General features: G+C 39.9%; 1 protein-coding gene across 4 annotated transcripts in view; it reads right to left on the bottom strand.

The window, feature by feature from the left end:
- Positions 1 to 17,689, bottom strand: part of ST3GAL3 (ST3 beta-galactoside alpha-2,3-sialyltransferase 3) — a 229,152-nt gene that overhangs the window by 78,462 nt on the left and 133,001 nt on the right. The window contains exon 3 of one of the 4 annotated variants that reach the window (XM_022575500.2): positions 7,822 to 7,990. The exons of the other annotated variants lie outside the window; for them this stretch is intronic. Within the exon in view, the coding sequence (XP_022431208.1) occupies positions 7,822 to 7,949 (128 nt within the window). The 5' untranslated portion in view covers positions 7,950 to 7,990. The remainder of the gene's footprint in view (positions 1 to 7,821; positions 7,991 to 17,689) is intronic. 4 annotated transcript variants of the gene reach the window in all.

Here is a 17,689-nt window from a genome sequence, read left to right on the forward strand (position 1 = left end):
GAAAAATTTGAGAAGGATTGGCATTTTTTCTTTAAATGTTTGGTAGAATTCACCAGCCATCTGGTCCTGGACTTTTGTTTGTTGGGAGGTTTCTGACTACTGATTCAATCTCCTTACTAGTAATTTGTCTGTTTGGATTTTTATTTCTTCATGATTCAGTCTTGATAGTTTCAAATGGTAAATTTAACATGACGACAAACTAATTACAGTTCACATTTCCCCTTCATACTCTGGGTAAGACTTGCATTTGTGGTCATTGTCAGCAAAGCACAGTCACAACCTTTCGGAGTCACTGGAAGCCAGTATTTGTGGGCAGAATGAAGGATAAGGATAGTGTGGCATCAAGAGTAATGATGTAGGAATATTACTCAGCCGTAAAAAGAAACGAAATTGAGTTATCTGTAGTGAGGTGGATGGAACTAGAGATTGTCATGCAGAGTGAAGTAAGTCAGAAACAGAAAAACAAATACCATATGCTAACACATATATATGGAACCTTAAAAAAAAAATAAAGGTTCGGAACAATCTAGGGGCAGGACAGGAATAAAGACGCAGACATAGAGAATGGACTTGAGGACACGGGGAGGGGGAAGGGTAAGCTGGGACGAAGTGAGAGAGTGGCATGGACATATATACACTACCAAATGTAAAATAGATAGCTAGTGGGAAGCAGCTGCATAGCACAGGGAGATCAGCCCCGTGCTTTGTGACCACCTAGAGGGGTGGGATAGGGAGGGTGGGAGGGAGAAGCAAGAGGGAGGAGATATGGGGATGTATGTATATGTATAGCTGATTCACTTTATTATACAGCAGAAACTAACACACCATTGTAAAGCAATTATACTCCAATAAAGATGCTAAAAAAAAAGAAGAGTAATGATGTAACCAGCATGAAATAAAGGGTACTGGAGAACTGAAGAGACAAGAAGATCTATATTGTTTCTATAAAACAGGTTCCAGAAAGCCATGGCACTGTAAATAATAGCAGTACTGCTACCTTTTTCTTACGGTGGGAGATGTGAAATTAGCCAGGAATCATGCACCTGACAATAAAAAAAACATGATGAGATGGTTCCTGAACCCGAACAGAAAGAAGGGGTATCTGGATACTCTGAAGAAACTTCATGTGCACTGATTGGATAATATACACATACATAAGTATCTCTTCTTTCCCTATTGTTCTAAATCCTCATTAATAAGTCATTACATCTCACATGGACCCATCAACTTATTTATACAGCAGAGACCTTACAAAAGTATTAGCCAGGACCCTGCACACCCTTGGAGCAGCCCTACTCTGGGGTAAGTATTATTATCATTTTTGACAAGAGAAACTGACTCTTAAACCCATCCTTTATTCTCACCAAAGCCTTTGCTTTCTTTGGTAGAAAGAAGAGTGGGCTTAAAGGTAAAAAGACCGGAGTTTAAGTAACTAGCTCTTCCACTTACTAGTTGTGTAACCTCAGGCATGAGATAATCGGTTCTCTTAACTCTTAAAATAGCTTTAATAAATACAGGACTGGTGGGAAGATCAAATGATTTCCTGCAACAATGTAGGACAGAACATTCTTTGAAAGGCTATACAAATGTCAGTAACTATTCCTACTGTTTTAATGTTTGACTTCTGCTTTTTCTACTTCTAGACCACCTGAATTATCATCATAATTTCACTAATTTTTTTTTTTTTGCGGTACGCGGGCCTCTCGCTGCCGCAGCCTCCCCCGTTGCTGAGCACAGGCTCCGGACGTGCAGGCTCAGCGGCCATGGCTCACGGGCCCAGCCGCTCCACGGCATGTGGGATCTTCCCGGACCGGGGCACAAGCCCGTGTACCCTGCATCGGCAGGCGGACTCTCAACCACTGCGCCACCAGGGAAGCCCCTAATATTTTTTAATTAATTAATTAATTATTTTTTATTTTTGGCTGCATTGGGTCTTCGTTGCTGCACGCAGGCTTTCTCTAGTTGCAGCGAGCAGGGTCTACTCTTCGTTGTGGTGCGTGGGCTTCTTGTTGTAGTGGCTTCTCTTGTTGCGGAGCACGGGCTCTAGGTGCGTGGGCTTCAGTAGTTGTGGCTCACGGGCTCAGTAGTTGGGGCTCGCGCGCTCTAGAGCACAGGCTCAGTAGTTGTGGCGTGCAGGCTTACTTGCTCCGCAGCATGTGGGATCTTCCCGGACCAGGGCCCGAACCCGTGTCCCCTGCATTTGCAGGCGGATTCTTAACCTCTGCGCCACCAGGGAAGTCCCCATTTCACTAATTTAATGAAGAAAAAAACTGTTTTTTAAAAATTTTTCTTACTTGGATTATTCTCTCCAACTCACTTGGCCGTCTCCAAACTTCTGCCCTATCGGCAGGAAGATCAGGAGACTCCTGGGAACAGGGAAGGAGGGCCGCTGAAATGAAGCCAACGTCTCATATACAGGGACTTGTCTTCAACTGGCAAGCCACTGCATAACTGAGCTCAGTGGAAAGGCTAAATAAATCTCATAAGATCTGTAGCGTACTATTTACTGATCTCTTTACTGTCTCCATAGTTTTTCCTTTTCCACAATGTCATACAGTTGAAACCATATAGTATGTAGACTTTCCAGACTGGCTTCTTTCATTTAGCAACATGTATTTAAGGTTCCTCCATGCCTGTTCATGGCTTGATAGTGCATTTCTTTTTAGAGCCAAATAATACTCCATTGTCTGTATGTACTACAGTTTGTTTATCCATTCACCTAATGAAGGACATCTCGGTTGCTTCCAGTTGTTGGCGACTATGATTTTTTAAAGATAATTAAACAAAAAGGCCCTTATTACTGTATAAACCGGAGCAATGTGCAACATTTGTGCCATACTGTGCCACTGTGTGCAGTTTTGTATAGACATAAGTTTTCAGCTCAATTGGGTAAATACCTACAACAGTAATTGCTAAATCATGTGGTCAGACTATGTTTAGCTTTTTAGTATGTTGCCAAAATGGCTGAACCATTCTGCATTCCTGCCAACAATGAATGAGACTTCCTGTTGCTCCACATCCTTGCCAACATTTGATGTGTCAGTATTTTGTATTTTAGCCATTCTAATAGGTGTGGTGATATTTTATTCTTGTTTTAATCTGCATTTCCCTAATGACACATGAGATATGGGTGTCTTTTCATATGCTTATTTGCCATCTGTATATATCTTGTCAGATGAGGTGTCTGTTAAAGCCTTTGGCCTGTTTTTAACTGGGTTGGTTGTTTTTCTTATTGCTGAGTTTTAAGAGTTCTTTGTATATTTTGAATGAAAGTCTTTTAAAAATCAAACGTGTTTTGCAAGTACTTTTTTCTGGTTTGTGGCTTGTTTTTTCATTATTTTATCAGTGTCTTTCACAGAACAAAAGGTTTTAATTTTAGTAAGTCAAGTTATTGATTTTTTCTTTCATGAATTGTACTCCTGGTTTTGTATCCAAAAACTCATTGCCAAATCCAAGTTCACACAGATTTTCTCCTGTTATATTCTAGAAGTTTTGTGTTTTACATTTAGGTCTATTAGATTCCATTTTGAGTTAATTCTCATGAAAAGTGTAAGGTGAAAGATTTAGTTTCTACATATGGATGTCCAATTGTTCTAGCATCACTTGTCGAAAAGATGATCCTTTTTTTTCTGTTGAATTGCCTTTGCTCCTTTGTCAAGGATCAACTGACTATATTGGTGTATTTCTATTTCTGGACTCTCTATTCTGTTCCATTGGTCTGTTTGTCTATTCTTTTGCCAATACCATGCTGTCCTAATTACTGTAGCTTTGTCTTAAGTCTAATGTCACGTAGCATCAGTCCTTCAACTTTGTTCTTCTTTATCAGTATTATGTGGACTGTTCTCAGTTGTTTGCCTTTGCATATAAACTTTAGAATAAGTTTGTTGATATCCATAAAATAATTTGCTGGGATTTTAACTGAGATTACATTGAATCTATAGATCAAGTTAGGAGGAACTGACATTTAAACAATATTGAATCTTTCTATCCATGAACATGGAATAGCTCTCAATTTATCTAGATTTCTCTGATCAGAGTCTTGTAATTATATATATAAATTTATATATATCAATATATTTAGATTTATACCTATTTCTTTTTGTGTGTCATAATTTAAATGATATTATGTTTTTAATTTCATATTCCAATTGTTCATTGCTGGTATATAGGAAAGCAACTGACTTTTGGATATTAACCTTGTATCCTGGAACAGTGCTATAACTGCTGGTTAGTTCCAGGAGTTTTCTGCCAGTTCTCTGGGATTTTCTACATAGTCAATCATGTCATCTGTGAACAAAGACAGTTTTAATCCTTCCTTCCTAATATCTATGCCTTTTATTTCCTTTACTGGTCTTATTGAATTAGCTAGATCTTTCAGTATAATGCTGAATAGGAGTAGTAAAAAGGGACATTCTTGCCTTTTCCCAAACTTAGGGGGAAAGCATCTAGTTTCTCATCATCAAGCATGATGTTAGATGTAGATTTTTTGTAGATGTTCTTTATCTTATTGAGCAAGTTTCTTTCCATTCCTATTTTGCTGAGAGTGTTTCCTAAAATCAAGATTGGATGTTGGATTGTATCAAGTGCTTTTCTGCATCTTATAGATATGATACGATTTTTCTTCTTTAGCCTGTTGATGTGATACAATACAGTAATTGATTTTCTAATGTTGAACCAACCTTGCATATCTGGAATAAATCCCACTTCATTTAGGTGTGTGGTTCTTTTTGTACATCACTGGATTCAATATGCTAATATTTTGTTGAGAATTTTTGCATGATGTTCATGAGAGATATTGGTCTGTAGTTGAGAATGTCTTTATCTGGTTTTGGTTTTAGGGTAATGCTGGCTTCACAGAACAAGTTAGAAAGATTCTCTGCTTCTATTTTCTGGAAGAGATTGTAGAGAATTGGTATCATCTTTTCCTTAAATGTCTGATAGAAGTCACCAGTGAAACCATCTGAGCCTGGTTTTCTGGAAGGTTACTAATTATTGATTCAATTTCCTTGGTAGATATAGGCCTCTTCAGATGATCTATTTCCTCTTGTATGTTTTGGTAGTTTGTGTGTTCCAAGGAATTGGTCTATTGCACCTCAGTTATCAAATTTGTGGGCACAGAGTTGCTCATAATATTCCTTTATTACGCTTTTAATATCCATGGGATCAGTAGTGATGATCCTTCTTCCATTTCTGATATTAGTAATCTGTGCCTTCTCTCTTTTTTTCTTGGCTAGCCTGGCTAGAGGTTTACTGCTTTTATTAATATTGCCAAAGAATCAGCTTTTGGTTTTATTGATTTTCTCTACTGATTTCTGCTCTCTGTTTCTTTTTTTTAAATTAATTTATTTATGGCTGCGTTGGGTCTTCGTTGCTGAGGGTGGGGTTTCTCTAGTTGCGGCGAGCAGGGTCTACTCTTCGTTGCAGTATGCGGGTTTCTCATTGCAGTGGCATCTCTTGTTGCAGAGTACCAGCACTAGAGTGCGCAGGCTTCAGTAGTTGCAGCACGTGGGCTCAGTAGTTGTGGCTCATGGGCACTAGAGTGTGGGCTCAGTAGTTGTGGTGCACGGGCTTAGTTGCTCCGTGGCACGTGGGATCTCCCTGGACCAGGGCTTGAACTCGTGTCCCCTGCATTGGCAGGCAGATTCTTAACCACTGCGCCACCAGGGAAGTCCCCCTACTCTTTGTTTCTATGCAGGTCTCCTAAGTCTTATTTCTCTTTCCACTTCTGCTCCTCTCCAACCCATCTACCTTCCCACAGGCAAAATCACCTTCCTACAAGTCAAAACTAATGCTTTTCAACTGCTTAAAATATTTCAATGGCACCTTTTGCCTTCAAGATGAAGCCCAAACTTCTTATTGTTACCTCTAAAGCCCTGCAGGATTTGGTCTGCTCATTCCTCCAGACTTATCATGTCTCATCCTTAGACCTCTTGGAGCTTTGACAGCATAGAAAAGACAGATATTAAGTTTTTACACAAATATCTATTCCAAGTATAGATAATGAAGAACTATTTAAATAGGCCAATAGAATTTACAGGAAACTCTTCAATTGATTCAGATTTTAAAAGACCATGAAGAAAAAAACTAGAGAAAGGGCTGGTAACCAAAAATTAATATAAAATGGATTTTTGAAAATAGTATTTAGAGACCTAGAGATCATAATGAAAGATTGCGGGTTTTTTTGGGGGGGGTTGGGTTTTATTTTTCTGGCTGCGCCACGCGCCATGTAAAATCTTAGTTCCCCGATGAGGAATCGAACCCACGCCCCCTGCAGTGGAAATGTGGACCACCAAGGAAGTCCCGAAAGTTTTCTTTTTTTTTTAATTACAGAAAAGAAGGCACATCCAGATATATTTTTTCATTTTAAAGGTATATAAGGACAATACAGAAAAGGTAAACTCAAAAGGAAAAAAGTACTCACAATCCAAGTGTCCTAACATAACCACTACTACACTCTGCGGTAGTCATTATGCTCTATTCAAATATGGTTATAGTGATAGGCTTGGCGGCTATACCCTGGTTCTCAACCCTGGCATGTTAGAATCACCTGGTGGAACTTTTTAAACATCAAGGTAACTGAGCCTGATTCCTGATCAACTAAATCAGAATCTCTGGGTGGTGAAGTCCTGTGCTGAGAAACACTGTATATAGACATGTCCTATGTACAGGCAGGGGCCTCACCTCAAAGGTGAGTTTATTTTTGGTATCAATCACCTGGGAAAGTGAAGAGTTCCTCAGACAGGATACGGAATCTTTTAGAGCAGTATTAGACTCATATGGGGAGCTTTAAAAATCCCAAAGCCCAGGCTACACCTCAACCCAATGACTTCAGAATCTCTAGGGGGTGGGAGGCAGGCGTCAGTAATTTCTTAAGCTCCCCAGGTGATTCCAGTATTCAGTCAAGGTTAAGAACCACTGTGCTGAGAGCTCCAGGTGGGCTACAAAGTAGGAATTTGGCTTTTGGCATATGGTAGGTGGTCAATAAACAGTTTCCCCACAGGGGAAAGTTCCCCATGCAGCCATAGGGAACTTGACAGGCTGTTCTGGAAATAGTAAGCTATGCCTCAGGGTGTATTTTAGACTGCCCCATGTTTATAGGTCTTTCACAATTGGCTTGGTTTTCACAAGCCTTTGGGGGTTAAAAGTTGTTAGTTTTGGCTCCTATATCCTTGTCTTCACAAGGAATTCCTTATGAAATGAGACTGAGCATTAACGCCTCCATGCTCTTGCCCACATGGCAACCATAAAACATCATACTGTGGCAGCAGACAGGAGCTTTCCCAGCACACGGAGCACCCACCTACACCCAGCTGAAACAGATGACACCACCATTTAATTAAATCAGCTTCCAGAAGGCTGACATCAGCTCAGGAAAAACACACCTGGACACCAGGATCTGGCACCTTCAAGACTCCAGATGGTTCCTGTCTCTGCTGGACTAATGGGCACATTCCCCAGCTCCGGTGTCATGTTCCTCATAACCAAGACTGAGATTTCCTTAGGATTTTGTCTGAATGCTCTGCCTCCAGATACAGGCAGGGCTAACTCCCTCTCTTCCACTGAGTCTTTGCTCAAATCTACCTTTCATTGAGGCTTGCCCTGACCGTCCCATTTAAACTTGCAATCTCTTCTCCAGCATTCCCTTGTCCTGCTCTATTTTCTTTCATAGCACTCATCACCTTCCAAGACACTGAAAACGTTACTTGTTTATCACACTTTTTGTTTACTGACCACCTTGTTCACTGGTATATCCTCAGAGCATAGCACATGATACACAGTAGCTGCTCAAGGAAGCTGTTGAATGAATGAGGAAGCACTTACCTCGATGTCTGGGCAGCAGACTGTAGCCCTGAGCCTTTCCCTAGGACCCTCCGCTTTGAACAGTAGACTCCTTTTTGGGAAGCCAGAGCCTCTCCAGGGACCAGACTTGAACCCTCTGGAGGCATCATCCAATTGGGCTGCAGCTGACTGCACTGAGCAGCCTGAGTGCCTACCCCCCAGGGAACACAAGGTTAATTCTCGGACAACTTTGAGGCCAACACGCCAGCCTCACATCCTGGTTATTCACTCCCTCAATGACATCCTCATCGGTTTTCTCATGCTCAAGTCACTGCTGTCTCCTTCTTCTTCATGGTTCAATCTCCCACTTCTCTCCCACCTCACCATATTCTAACTTTCCACTGTCTTCCACGAAGCCTCGACTTCTTCAGTGAATGTTCCTTCCATCTTCTAATTTCATAGAAACCTGGGTCTTCACTGAAAACACCATTTCCTCTACAGCCCTATGTGATGGAGGCTGCTCTTTCTTCTATACCCCATGCATCTGAAGGTCCCTCATATCCTCTTTGTACTCCATTTATGCTTCCGAGTCACCAGTATGTCACCTTCCTTAAAAAAAAGAAAACCTGTTCATTGCTCATGCTATCCAGAAATACTACCTCCTACCCTCCCTTGCTGTTCTCATTTACTCTCTCCCCCTTCACGAAGACTTCAGCTCACAAGACATCCTTTCCAATCAAGCTTACAAGGCTGTTCATATGGCTTAAAATTTTCACGGTTTTATCCCAATTACAAAGCACATAGTTGGTACTCACGAAATATTTGCTAAATGAATGAGTTGAAGAAATGAAATCTGGGGCAAGAAGCAGGAGGCAAGCTGAGGTTAAGGTTTGATTTTGGGGCTATAGCCTTCCCAGTTTACCAGACACCAATAAGGGTAAATGGATAGGTTGAATCTCATACTTGGGCAATTATTATGATCCCACTTTATAGTAAGAAACTGAGCAATAACAGTTAAATAACTCGCTCAAGATTATAGTTAGTAAGAGGTGGAACTGGGCTTTAAAAATCAACGTCTGACTCCACAGCCCACATTTTTTTAAAATAAATTTATTTATTTTATTTTTCTTTTTGGCTGTGTTGGGTCTTCGTTGTTGTGCACAGAAGCAATGCTTCTCTAGATGTGGCGAGTGGGGGCTACTCTTCATTGTGGTGCATGTTGCAGTGGCTTCTATTGTTGCGATGCACAGGCTCTAGGCACGCGGGCTTCACTAGTTGTGGCACGTGGACTCAGGAGCTGTGGCTCGCGGGCTGTAGAGCACAGACTCAGTAGTTGTGGCGCAGGGGCTTAGTGGCCCTGCGCCATGTGGGAATCTTCCAGGACCAGGGCTCAAACCCGTGTCCCCTGCATTGGCAGGCAGATTCTTAACCGCTGCGCCACCAGGGAAGCCCAGCACAGCCCACATTTTTAACCTCCAAAAAATATTGCCCTCCTGAACAACAGAGTTTGCAGTTAAAAGACAAGGTTTTGTACAGCTCATTGCATATAAGTATTTTAAATAATCTTCACAGCACTGACAAGTGATTCTGTCATGAAGACACAAGTAGCAGGGAATTCTCAAAGGAAGTAGAAGCCATTTATTCCACAAAGACATAATTAAAAGAATATAATGAAGACCAAAAAAAATCCAAGACATCTATTTCCAGGTTTTTGGAGTATCATTGGATATAGAGATATTTTAAGTGTATTTCTATAAACAGTTGACCCTTGAACAACAACATGATTAGGGGCACTGACTCTGCATGCAGTCAAAAATCCGCATATAACTTATAGTCAGCCCTCCATATATGCAGTTCCTCCATAACCATGATTCTGCATGCTCAGATGCAACCAATCACAGATCATGTAGTACTGTAGTATGTACTGTTGAAAAAAATCCACATATAAGTGGATGCACTGCAGTTTAAATGTTCAAGGGTCAACTGTAATAGGTTCTTAAGAATAGAAAACACCTGGGGCGGGGAGGCCATTCCCATGCAGATATGTCTGCTGCATTCTCAGTGAAGGGCCAGCTAAGTATGATTTGTGAGGCAAATCTGACTCATTATCTGTTTTGTGTATGGTCGCTGAGTTAAGAATGTCTTTTACATTTTAATGGTTGGTTTAAAAATTAGAAGCATAATATTTAATGACATAAAAATTATATGAAATTAAAATTTCAGTGTCCATAGACAAAGTTTTGTTGGAATATAGCTACAGCCTTACTCATTTGTCTATGTGTTCTCTATGGCTGCTTTCATGCTACAGCAGCAGAGATGAGTAGTTGTGACAGAGACAACAAAGGCCCCCAAACTCAGAAATATTGACCAGTTGACTCTTTACAAAAAGAGCTGGCCAACCTTGTTATAGGTCATTTCTTCTGACTTAACTTCCAGTGCACTGAATCTGTCCTCAGTTGTATCTAATCTGTTACTAAATCCTTCTACTGAATTTTTAATTTTGGTCACTGTATTTTTCAATTCTATAAGTTTTGTTTTTCCAATATAATGTTTTCCTTTTTATAGTTCCCTATTACATGTGTATAGTTCAATATTATCTTTATCTCCTTAAATAAAGTATATCTAATTGCTTTATTTTTTTGAATATTTGAACTTTATTTATTTTTTTATACAGCAGGTTCTTATTAAATATCCATTTTATACATATTAGTGTATATATGTCAATCCCAATCTCACAATTCATCACACCACCACCAGCCACCCACACCACTTTCCCCCTTGGTGTCCATATGTTTGTTCTCCACATCTGTGTCTCAATTTCTGCCCTGCAAACTGGTTCAGCTGTACCATTCTCCTAGGTTCCACATATATGCGTTAATATATGATATTGTTTTTCTCTTTCTGACTTAATTCACTCTGTATGACAGTCTGTAGATCCATCCACGTCTCTACAAATGACCCAGTTTCGTTCCTTTTTATGGCTGAGTAATATTCCACTGTATGTATGTACCACATCTTCTTTATCCATTTGTCTGTCAATGGGCATTTAGGTTGCTTCCACGAACTGGCTATTGTAAATAGTGCTGCAATGAACATTTTGGTACATGTGTCTTTTTGAATTATGGTTCTCTCTGGGTATATGCCCAGTAGTGGGATTACTGGGTCGTATGGTAGTTCTATTTTTAGGTTTTAAGGAACCTCCATACTGTTCTCCATGGTGGCTGTATCAATTTACAATCCCACCAACAGTGCAAGAGGGTTCCCTTTTCTCCACACCCTCCCCGGCATTTGTCGTTTGTATATTTTCTGATGATGCCCATTCTAACTGGTGTGAGGTGATGCATCACTGTAGTTTTGATTTGCATTTCTCTAATAATTAGTGATGTTCAGAAGCTTTTCATGTGCTCTTGGCCATCTTTATGTCTTCTTTGGAGCAATGTCTATTTAGGTCTTCCACCTATTTTTTGATTAGGTTGTTTGTCTTTTTAATATTGAGCTGCATGAGCTGTTAATATATTTTGGAGATTAATTCTTTGTCCGTTGATTCATTAGCAAATAACTTCTCCCAGTCTGAGGGCTGTCTTTTCGTCTTGTTTGTAGTTTCCTTTGCTTTGCAAAAGCTTTGAAGTTTCATTAGGTCCCATTTGTTTATTTTTGTTTTTATTTCCATTACTCTAGGAGGTGGATCAAAAAAGATCTTGCTGTGATTTATGTCAAAGAGTGTTCTTTCTATGTTTTCCTCTAAGAGTTTTATAGTGTCCGGTCTTACATTTAGGTCTCTAATCCATTTTGAGTTTATTTTTGTGTATGGTGTTAGGGAGTGTTCTAATTTCATTCGTTTACATGTAGCTGTCCAGTTTTCCCAGCACCACTTATTGAAGAGACTGTCTTTTCTCCATTGTATATCCTTGCCTCCATTGTCATAGATTAGTTGACCATAGGTGTGTGGGTTTATCTCTGGGCTTTCTATCCTGTTCCAGTGATCTATATTTCTGTTTTTGTGCCAGTACCATATTGTCTTGATTACTTAGCTTTGTAGTATAGTCTGAAGTCAGGGAGTCTGATTCCTCCAGCTCTGCTTTTTTCCCTCAAGACTGCTCTGGCTATTCGGGGTCTTTTGGGTCTCCATACAAATTTTAAGACTTTTTGTTCTAGTTCTGTAAAAAATGCCATTGGTAATTTGATAGGGATTGCATTGAATCTGTAGATTGCTTTGGGTAGTAGAGTCATTTTCACAATATTGATTCTTGCAATCCAAGAACATGGTATATCTCTCCAACTGTTGCTATCATCTTTAATTTCTTTCATCAGTGTCTTATAGTTTTCTGCATACAGCTCTTTTGTCTCCCTAGGTAGGTTTATTCTTAGGTATTTTATTCTTTTTGTTGCAGTGGTAAATGGGAGTGTTTCCTTAATTGCTCTTTCAGATTTTTCATCATTAGTGTATAGGAATGCAAGAGATTTCTGTGCATTAATTTTGCATCTGGAAACTTTACCAAATTCATTGATTAGCTCTAGTAGTTTTCTGGTGGCACCTTTAGGATTCTCTACGTATAGTATCATGTCACCTGCAAACAGTGACAGTTTTACTTCTTCTTTTCCTATTTGGATTCTCTCTTTATTTCTTTTTCTTCTCTGATTGCCGTGGCTAGGACTTCCACAACTATGTTGAATAATAGCAGCGAGAGTGGACATCCTTGTCTTGTTCCTGATCTTAGAGGAAATGCTTTCAGTTTTTCACCACTGAGAATGATGTTTGCTGTGGGTTTGTCTGTTGTATATGGCCTTTATTATGTTGAGGTAGGTTCCCTCTATGCTCACTTTCCAGAGAGTTTTTATAATAAATGGGTGTTGAATTTTGTCAAAAGCTTCTTCTGCATCTATCGAGATGATCATATGCTTTTTATTCTTCAATTTGTTAATATGGTGTATCACATTGATTGATTTGCGTATATTGGAGAATCCTTGCATCCCTAGGATAAATACCACTTGATCATGGTGTATGATCCTTGCAATGTGTTGTTGGATTCTGTTTGCTAGTATTTTGTTGAGGATTTTTGCGTCTATGTTCATCAGTGATATTGGTCTGTAATTTTCTTTTTTTGTAGTATCTTTTTCTGGTTTTGGTATCAGGTGATGGTGGCCTCATAGAATGAGTTTGGAAGTGTTCCTTCCATGCAATTTTTTGGAAGAGTTTGAGAAGGATGGGTGTTAGCTCTTCTCTAAATGTTTGATCGAATTCACCTGTGAAGCCATCAGGTCCTGGACTTTTGTTTGTTGGAAGATTTTTAATCACAGTTTCAATTTCATTACTTGTGATTGGTCTATTCATATTTTATATTTCTCCTGGTTCAGTCTTGGAAGGTTATACCTTTCCAAGAATTTGTCCATTTCTTCCAGGTTATCCATTTTATTGGCATAGAGTTGCTTGTAGTAGTCTCTTAGGATGCTTTGTATTTCTGCGGTGTCTGTTGTAACTTCTCCTTTTTCATTTCAAATTTTATTGATTTGAGGCCTCTCCCTCTTTTTCTTGATGAGTCTGGCTAATGGTTTATCAATTTTGTTTATCTTCTCAAAGAACCAGCTTTTACTTTTATTGATCTTTGCTATTGTTTTCTTTGATTCTATTTCATTCATTTCTGATCTGATCTTTATGATTTCTTTCCTTTTAACTTTGGGTTCTGTTGGTTCTTCTTTCTCTAGCTGTTTTAGGTGTAAGGTTAGATTGTTTATTTGAGATTTTTCTTGTTTCTTGAGGTAGGATTGTATTGCTATAAACTTCCCTCTTAGAACTGCTTTTGCTGCATCCCATAGGTTTTGGATCGTCATGTTTTTATTGTCATTCGTCTCTAGGTATTTTTTGATTTCCTCTTTGATTTCTTCAGGGATCTCTTGGTTATTTAGTAACATACTGTTTAGCCTCCATGTGTTTTTGTTTTTTACGTTTTTTCCCCGTAACTGATTTCTAATCTCATAGCGTTGTGGTCAGAAAAGATGCTTGATATGATTTCAATTTTCTTAAACTTATTGAGGCTTGATTTGTGACCCAAGACATGATCTATCCTCGAGAATGTTCTGTGCGCACTTGAGAAGAAAGTGTAATCTGCTGTTTTTGGATGGAACGTCCTATAAATATCAATTAAGTCTACCTGGTCTATCGTGTCATTTAAAGCTTGCGTTTCCTTATTAATTTTCTGTCTGGATGATCTGTCCATTTGTGTAAGTGAGGTGTTAAAGTCCCCCACTACTATTGTGTTACTGTCGATTTCCTCTTTTATAGCTGTCAGCAGTAGCCTTATGTATTGAGGTGCTCCTATGTTGGGTGCATATATATGTATGATTGTTATATCTTCTTCTTGGATTGATCCCTTGATCATTATGTAGTGTCCTTCCTTGTCTCTTGTAACATTCTTTATTTTAAAGTCTATTTTATCTGATATGAGTATTGCTACTCCAGCTTTCTTTTGATTTCCATTTGCATGGAATATCTTTTTCCATCCCCTCACTTTCAGTCTCTATGTGTCCCTAGGTCTGAAGTGAGTCTCTTGTAGACAGCATATCGATGGGTTTTGTTTTTGTATCCATTCAGCGAGCCTGTGTCTTTTGGTTGGAGCATTTAAGCCTTTCATGATTAAGGTAATTATAGATATGTATGTTCCTATTACCATTTTCTTAATTGTTTTGGGTTTGTTTTTGTGGGTCCTTTTCTTCTCTTGTGTTTCCCACTTAGAGAAGTTCCTTTAGCATTTGTTGTAGAGCTGGCTTGGTGGTGCTGAAATCTCTTAGCTTTTGCTTGTCTGTAAAGCTTTTGATTTCTCTGTCGAATCTGAATGAGATCCTTGCCGGCTAGAGTAATCTTGGTTGTAGGTTCTTCCCTTTCATCACTTTAAATATGTCATGCCACTCCCTTCCGGCTTGCAGAGTTTCTGCTGAGAAATCAGCTGTTAACATTATGGGAGTTCCCTTGTATGTTATTTGTTGTTTTTCCCTTGCTGCTTTCAATAATTTTTCTTTGCCTTTAATTTTTGCCAATTTGATTACTGTGTGTCTCGGCATGTTTCTCCTTGGGTTTATCCTCTGTGGGACTCTCTGCACTTCTTGGACTTGGGTGGCTATTTCCTTTCCCATGTTAGGGAAGTTTTTGACTATAATCTCTTCAAATATTTTCTCGGGTTCTTTCTCTCTCTCTTGTCCTTCTGGGACCCCTATAATGTGAATGTTGTTGCATTTAATGTTGTCTCAGAGGTCTCTTAGGCTGTCTTCATTTCTTTTCATTCTTTTTTCTTTATTCTGTTCCACAGCAGTGAATTCCACCATTTTGTCTTCCAGGTCACTTATCGGTTCTTCTGCCTCAGTTATTCTGCTATTGATTCCTTCTAGTGTAGTTTTCATTTCAGTTAATGTATTGTTCATCTTTGTTTGTTTGTTCTTTAATTCTTCTAGGTCTTTGTTAAACATTTCTTGCGTATTCTCGATCTTTGCCTCCATTCTTTTTCTGAGGTCCTGGATCTTCTTCACTATCATTATTCTGTATTCCTTTTCTGGAAGGTTGCCTATATCCACTTCATTTAGTTGTTTTTCTCAGGTTTTATCTTGTTCCTTCATCTGGTACATAGCCCTCTGCCTTTTCATCTTGTCTATCTTTCTGTGAATGTGGTTTTTGTTCCACAGCCTGCAGGAATGTAATTCTTCTTGTTTCTGCTGTCTGCCCTCTGGTGGATGAGCCTGTCTAAGAGGCTTGTGCAAGTTTCCTCATGGAGGGGACTGGTCGTGGGTAGAGCTGGCTGTTGCTCTGCTGGGCTGAGCTCAGTAAAACTTTAATCTGCTTGTCTGCTGATGGGTGGAGCTGGGTTCCCTCCCTGTTGGTTGTTTGACCTGAGGCGACACAACACTGGAGCCTACCTGGGCTCTTTGGTGGGGCTAATGGTGGACTCTCGGAGGGCTCACACCAGAGAGTACTTCCCTGAACTTCTGCTGCCAATGTCCTTGTCCCCACAGTGAGCCAAGACAGCCCACGCCTCTGCAGCAGACCCTTCAACACCAGCAGGTTGGTTTGGTTCAGTCTCCTATGGGGTCACTGCTCCTTTCCCTGCGTTCCAATGTGCACACTCCTTTGTGTGTGCCCTCCAAGAGTGGAGTCTCCATATCCCCCAGTGCTGTTGAAATCCTGCAATCAAATCCCACTAGCCTTCAAAGGCTAATTCTCTAGGAATTCGTCCTCCCATTGCCGGACCCCAGGTTCGGATGCCTGACGTGGAGCTCAGAACCTTCATTCCAGTGGGTGGACTTCTGTGGTATAAGTGTTCTCCAGTCTGTGAGTCACCCACCCAGCAGTTATGGGATTTGACTTTATTGTGATTGCGCCCCTCCTCCCGTCTCATTGTGGCTTCTCCTTTGTCTTTGGATGTGGGGTATCTTTTTTGATGAGTTCCAGTGTCTCCCTGCCGATGATTGTTCAGCAGTTAGTTGTGATTCCGGTGCTCTCGCAGGAGGGAGTGAGAGCACGTCCTTCTACTCTGCCATCGTGAACCAATCTATCTAATTGCTTTATAAACTGTGTCTGGTAATTCCAAATTCAGAAGTCTTTGTGGGTACCCCTCTGTTGTCTGTTTTTCATGGTTCTCTCTAATGGAGTCTTGTTTCCTTATGTGCTTAGTAGTTTTTCCTGTGAGCTATTCATTTCCTTGAAAAGTTATCTGTGAGGAATTCATGTCTTCCTCCAGAGAGGGACTGCAATTGCTTCTGCCAGGAGCTTGGAGGCACTGCCAGTCTGGAAGACGTTGGACGGAGTTCATAGCTTGAAGTCCGTGGATCACCTGAGTGATGAAAGCCCTGGCTGTGAGTATCAAGCGTTTCTTTTTTTATTGACTTACTGCCCTGATCTGCTCAGAGCTCTGGGAATGTTTCCTGCAGTCCTGATTTAGAGGTACAGGTTTAGTTCTAGTTTATCCTTAAGTTGAGTCCTTTGGGGTTCCAGTTCAATGCAGAAAGGATCAAAAGATGGAAAATGTGGAAGTTAGTAGACCTGGAGGCTAGAATGAGAAAGTCTTACACTGAATCAGAGTTTCAGAGGAGGAGTAGAGAGAGAATGGGGCAGAGGCAAAATTTAAAGAGATAATGGCTAAAAATTTTCCAGAACATATGAATTCATACACTATAGACGCTAAATTAATCCAATCAAGATAAACAAAGAGAAATTCCTACATTTGTATATTTACTCATAGAATGCTTTCTTTTATTCTTCATAAAAACCTTAGGAAATGGGTATTACTATCTACGTTTTTCATAAAGGAAAATTGTGATTCGGAGAGCCAAAATGAATTATCTAAGGTCATATAATTCTAAGCAGAAGGGGCAGAATTCAAATCCAGTTCTGTTCCAAGTTCAGGTCCTTTCCTATACATCAGAAATAGAACACAACACAACAGAGAAAGACTTCATAAGGGGAGATCTGAATATTGCTAAGGAATTACCTCCAAAACCCAGGATCCTTAACTTGGAAACTTCTCCCTGGAAGCAGGTAAAAACCTTTCCCATGTATCTGTGCTTTGTTCTGAAGATAGCATTGGATTAGAAAAGTTTTTACAGTAAGAGGCAGGAAAGTTCTAGCTTATACCTTAAATTGTGAGTTAAATATAATGAAGCCAAGCCAGTTTCCCAGGCTAAAGACCAAGTTGACTCAAATGTTTTATGGAACTGGTCTGGTACACAAAAGAAAGCTATACAACAGCTTACTATGTACCACCCCACTGTCAGGTCAGCAGGGCAGGAGTGTCCTCTTAATTCCCCTCCTTACACTGCTGAAGACAGTTTAAATAGTATAGTTAACGTGTCCTGGATAACATGTCTTTTGTTCATCAATGTGATTCAACTTGGTAAATTACTACATCTCTTCCGTTCTGAAGGCATT

This window comes from Delphinapterus leucas, chromosome 1 (genome assembly GCF_059928025.1).
Source record: "Delphinapterus leucas isolate spDelLeu-1000000601 "Yukka" chromosome 1, BTC_Dleu_Yukka2, whole genome shotgun sequence".
Lineage (NCBI taxonomy): Eukaryota > Metazoa > Chordata > Mammalia > Artiodactyla > Monodontidae > Delphinapterus > Delphinapterus leucas.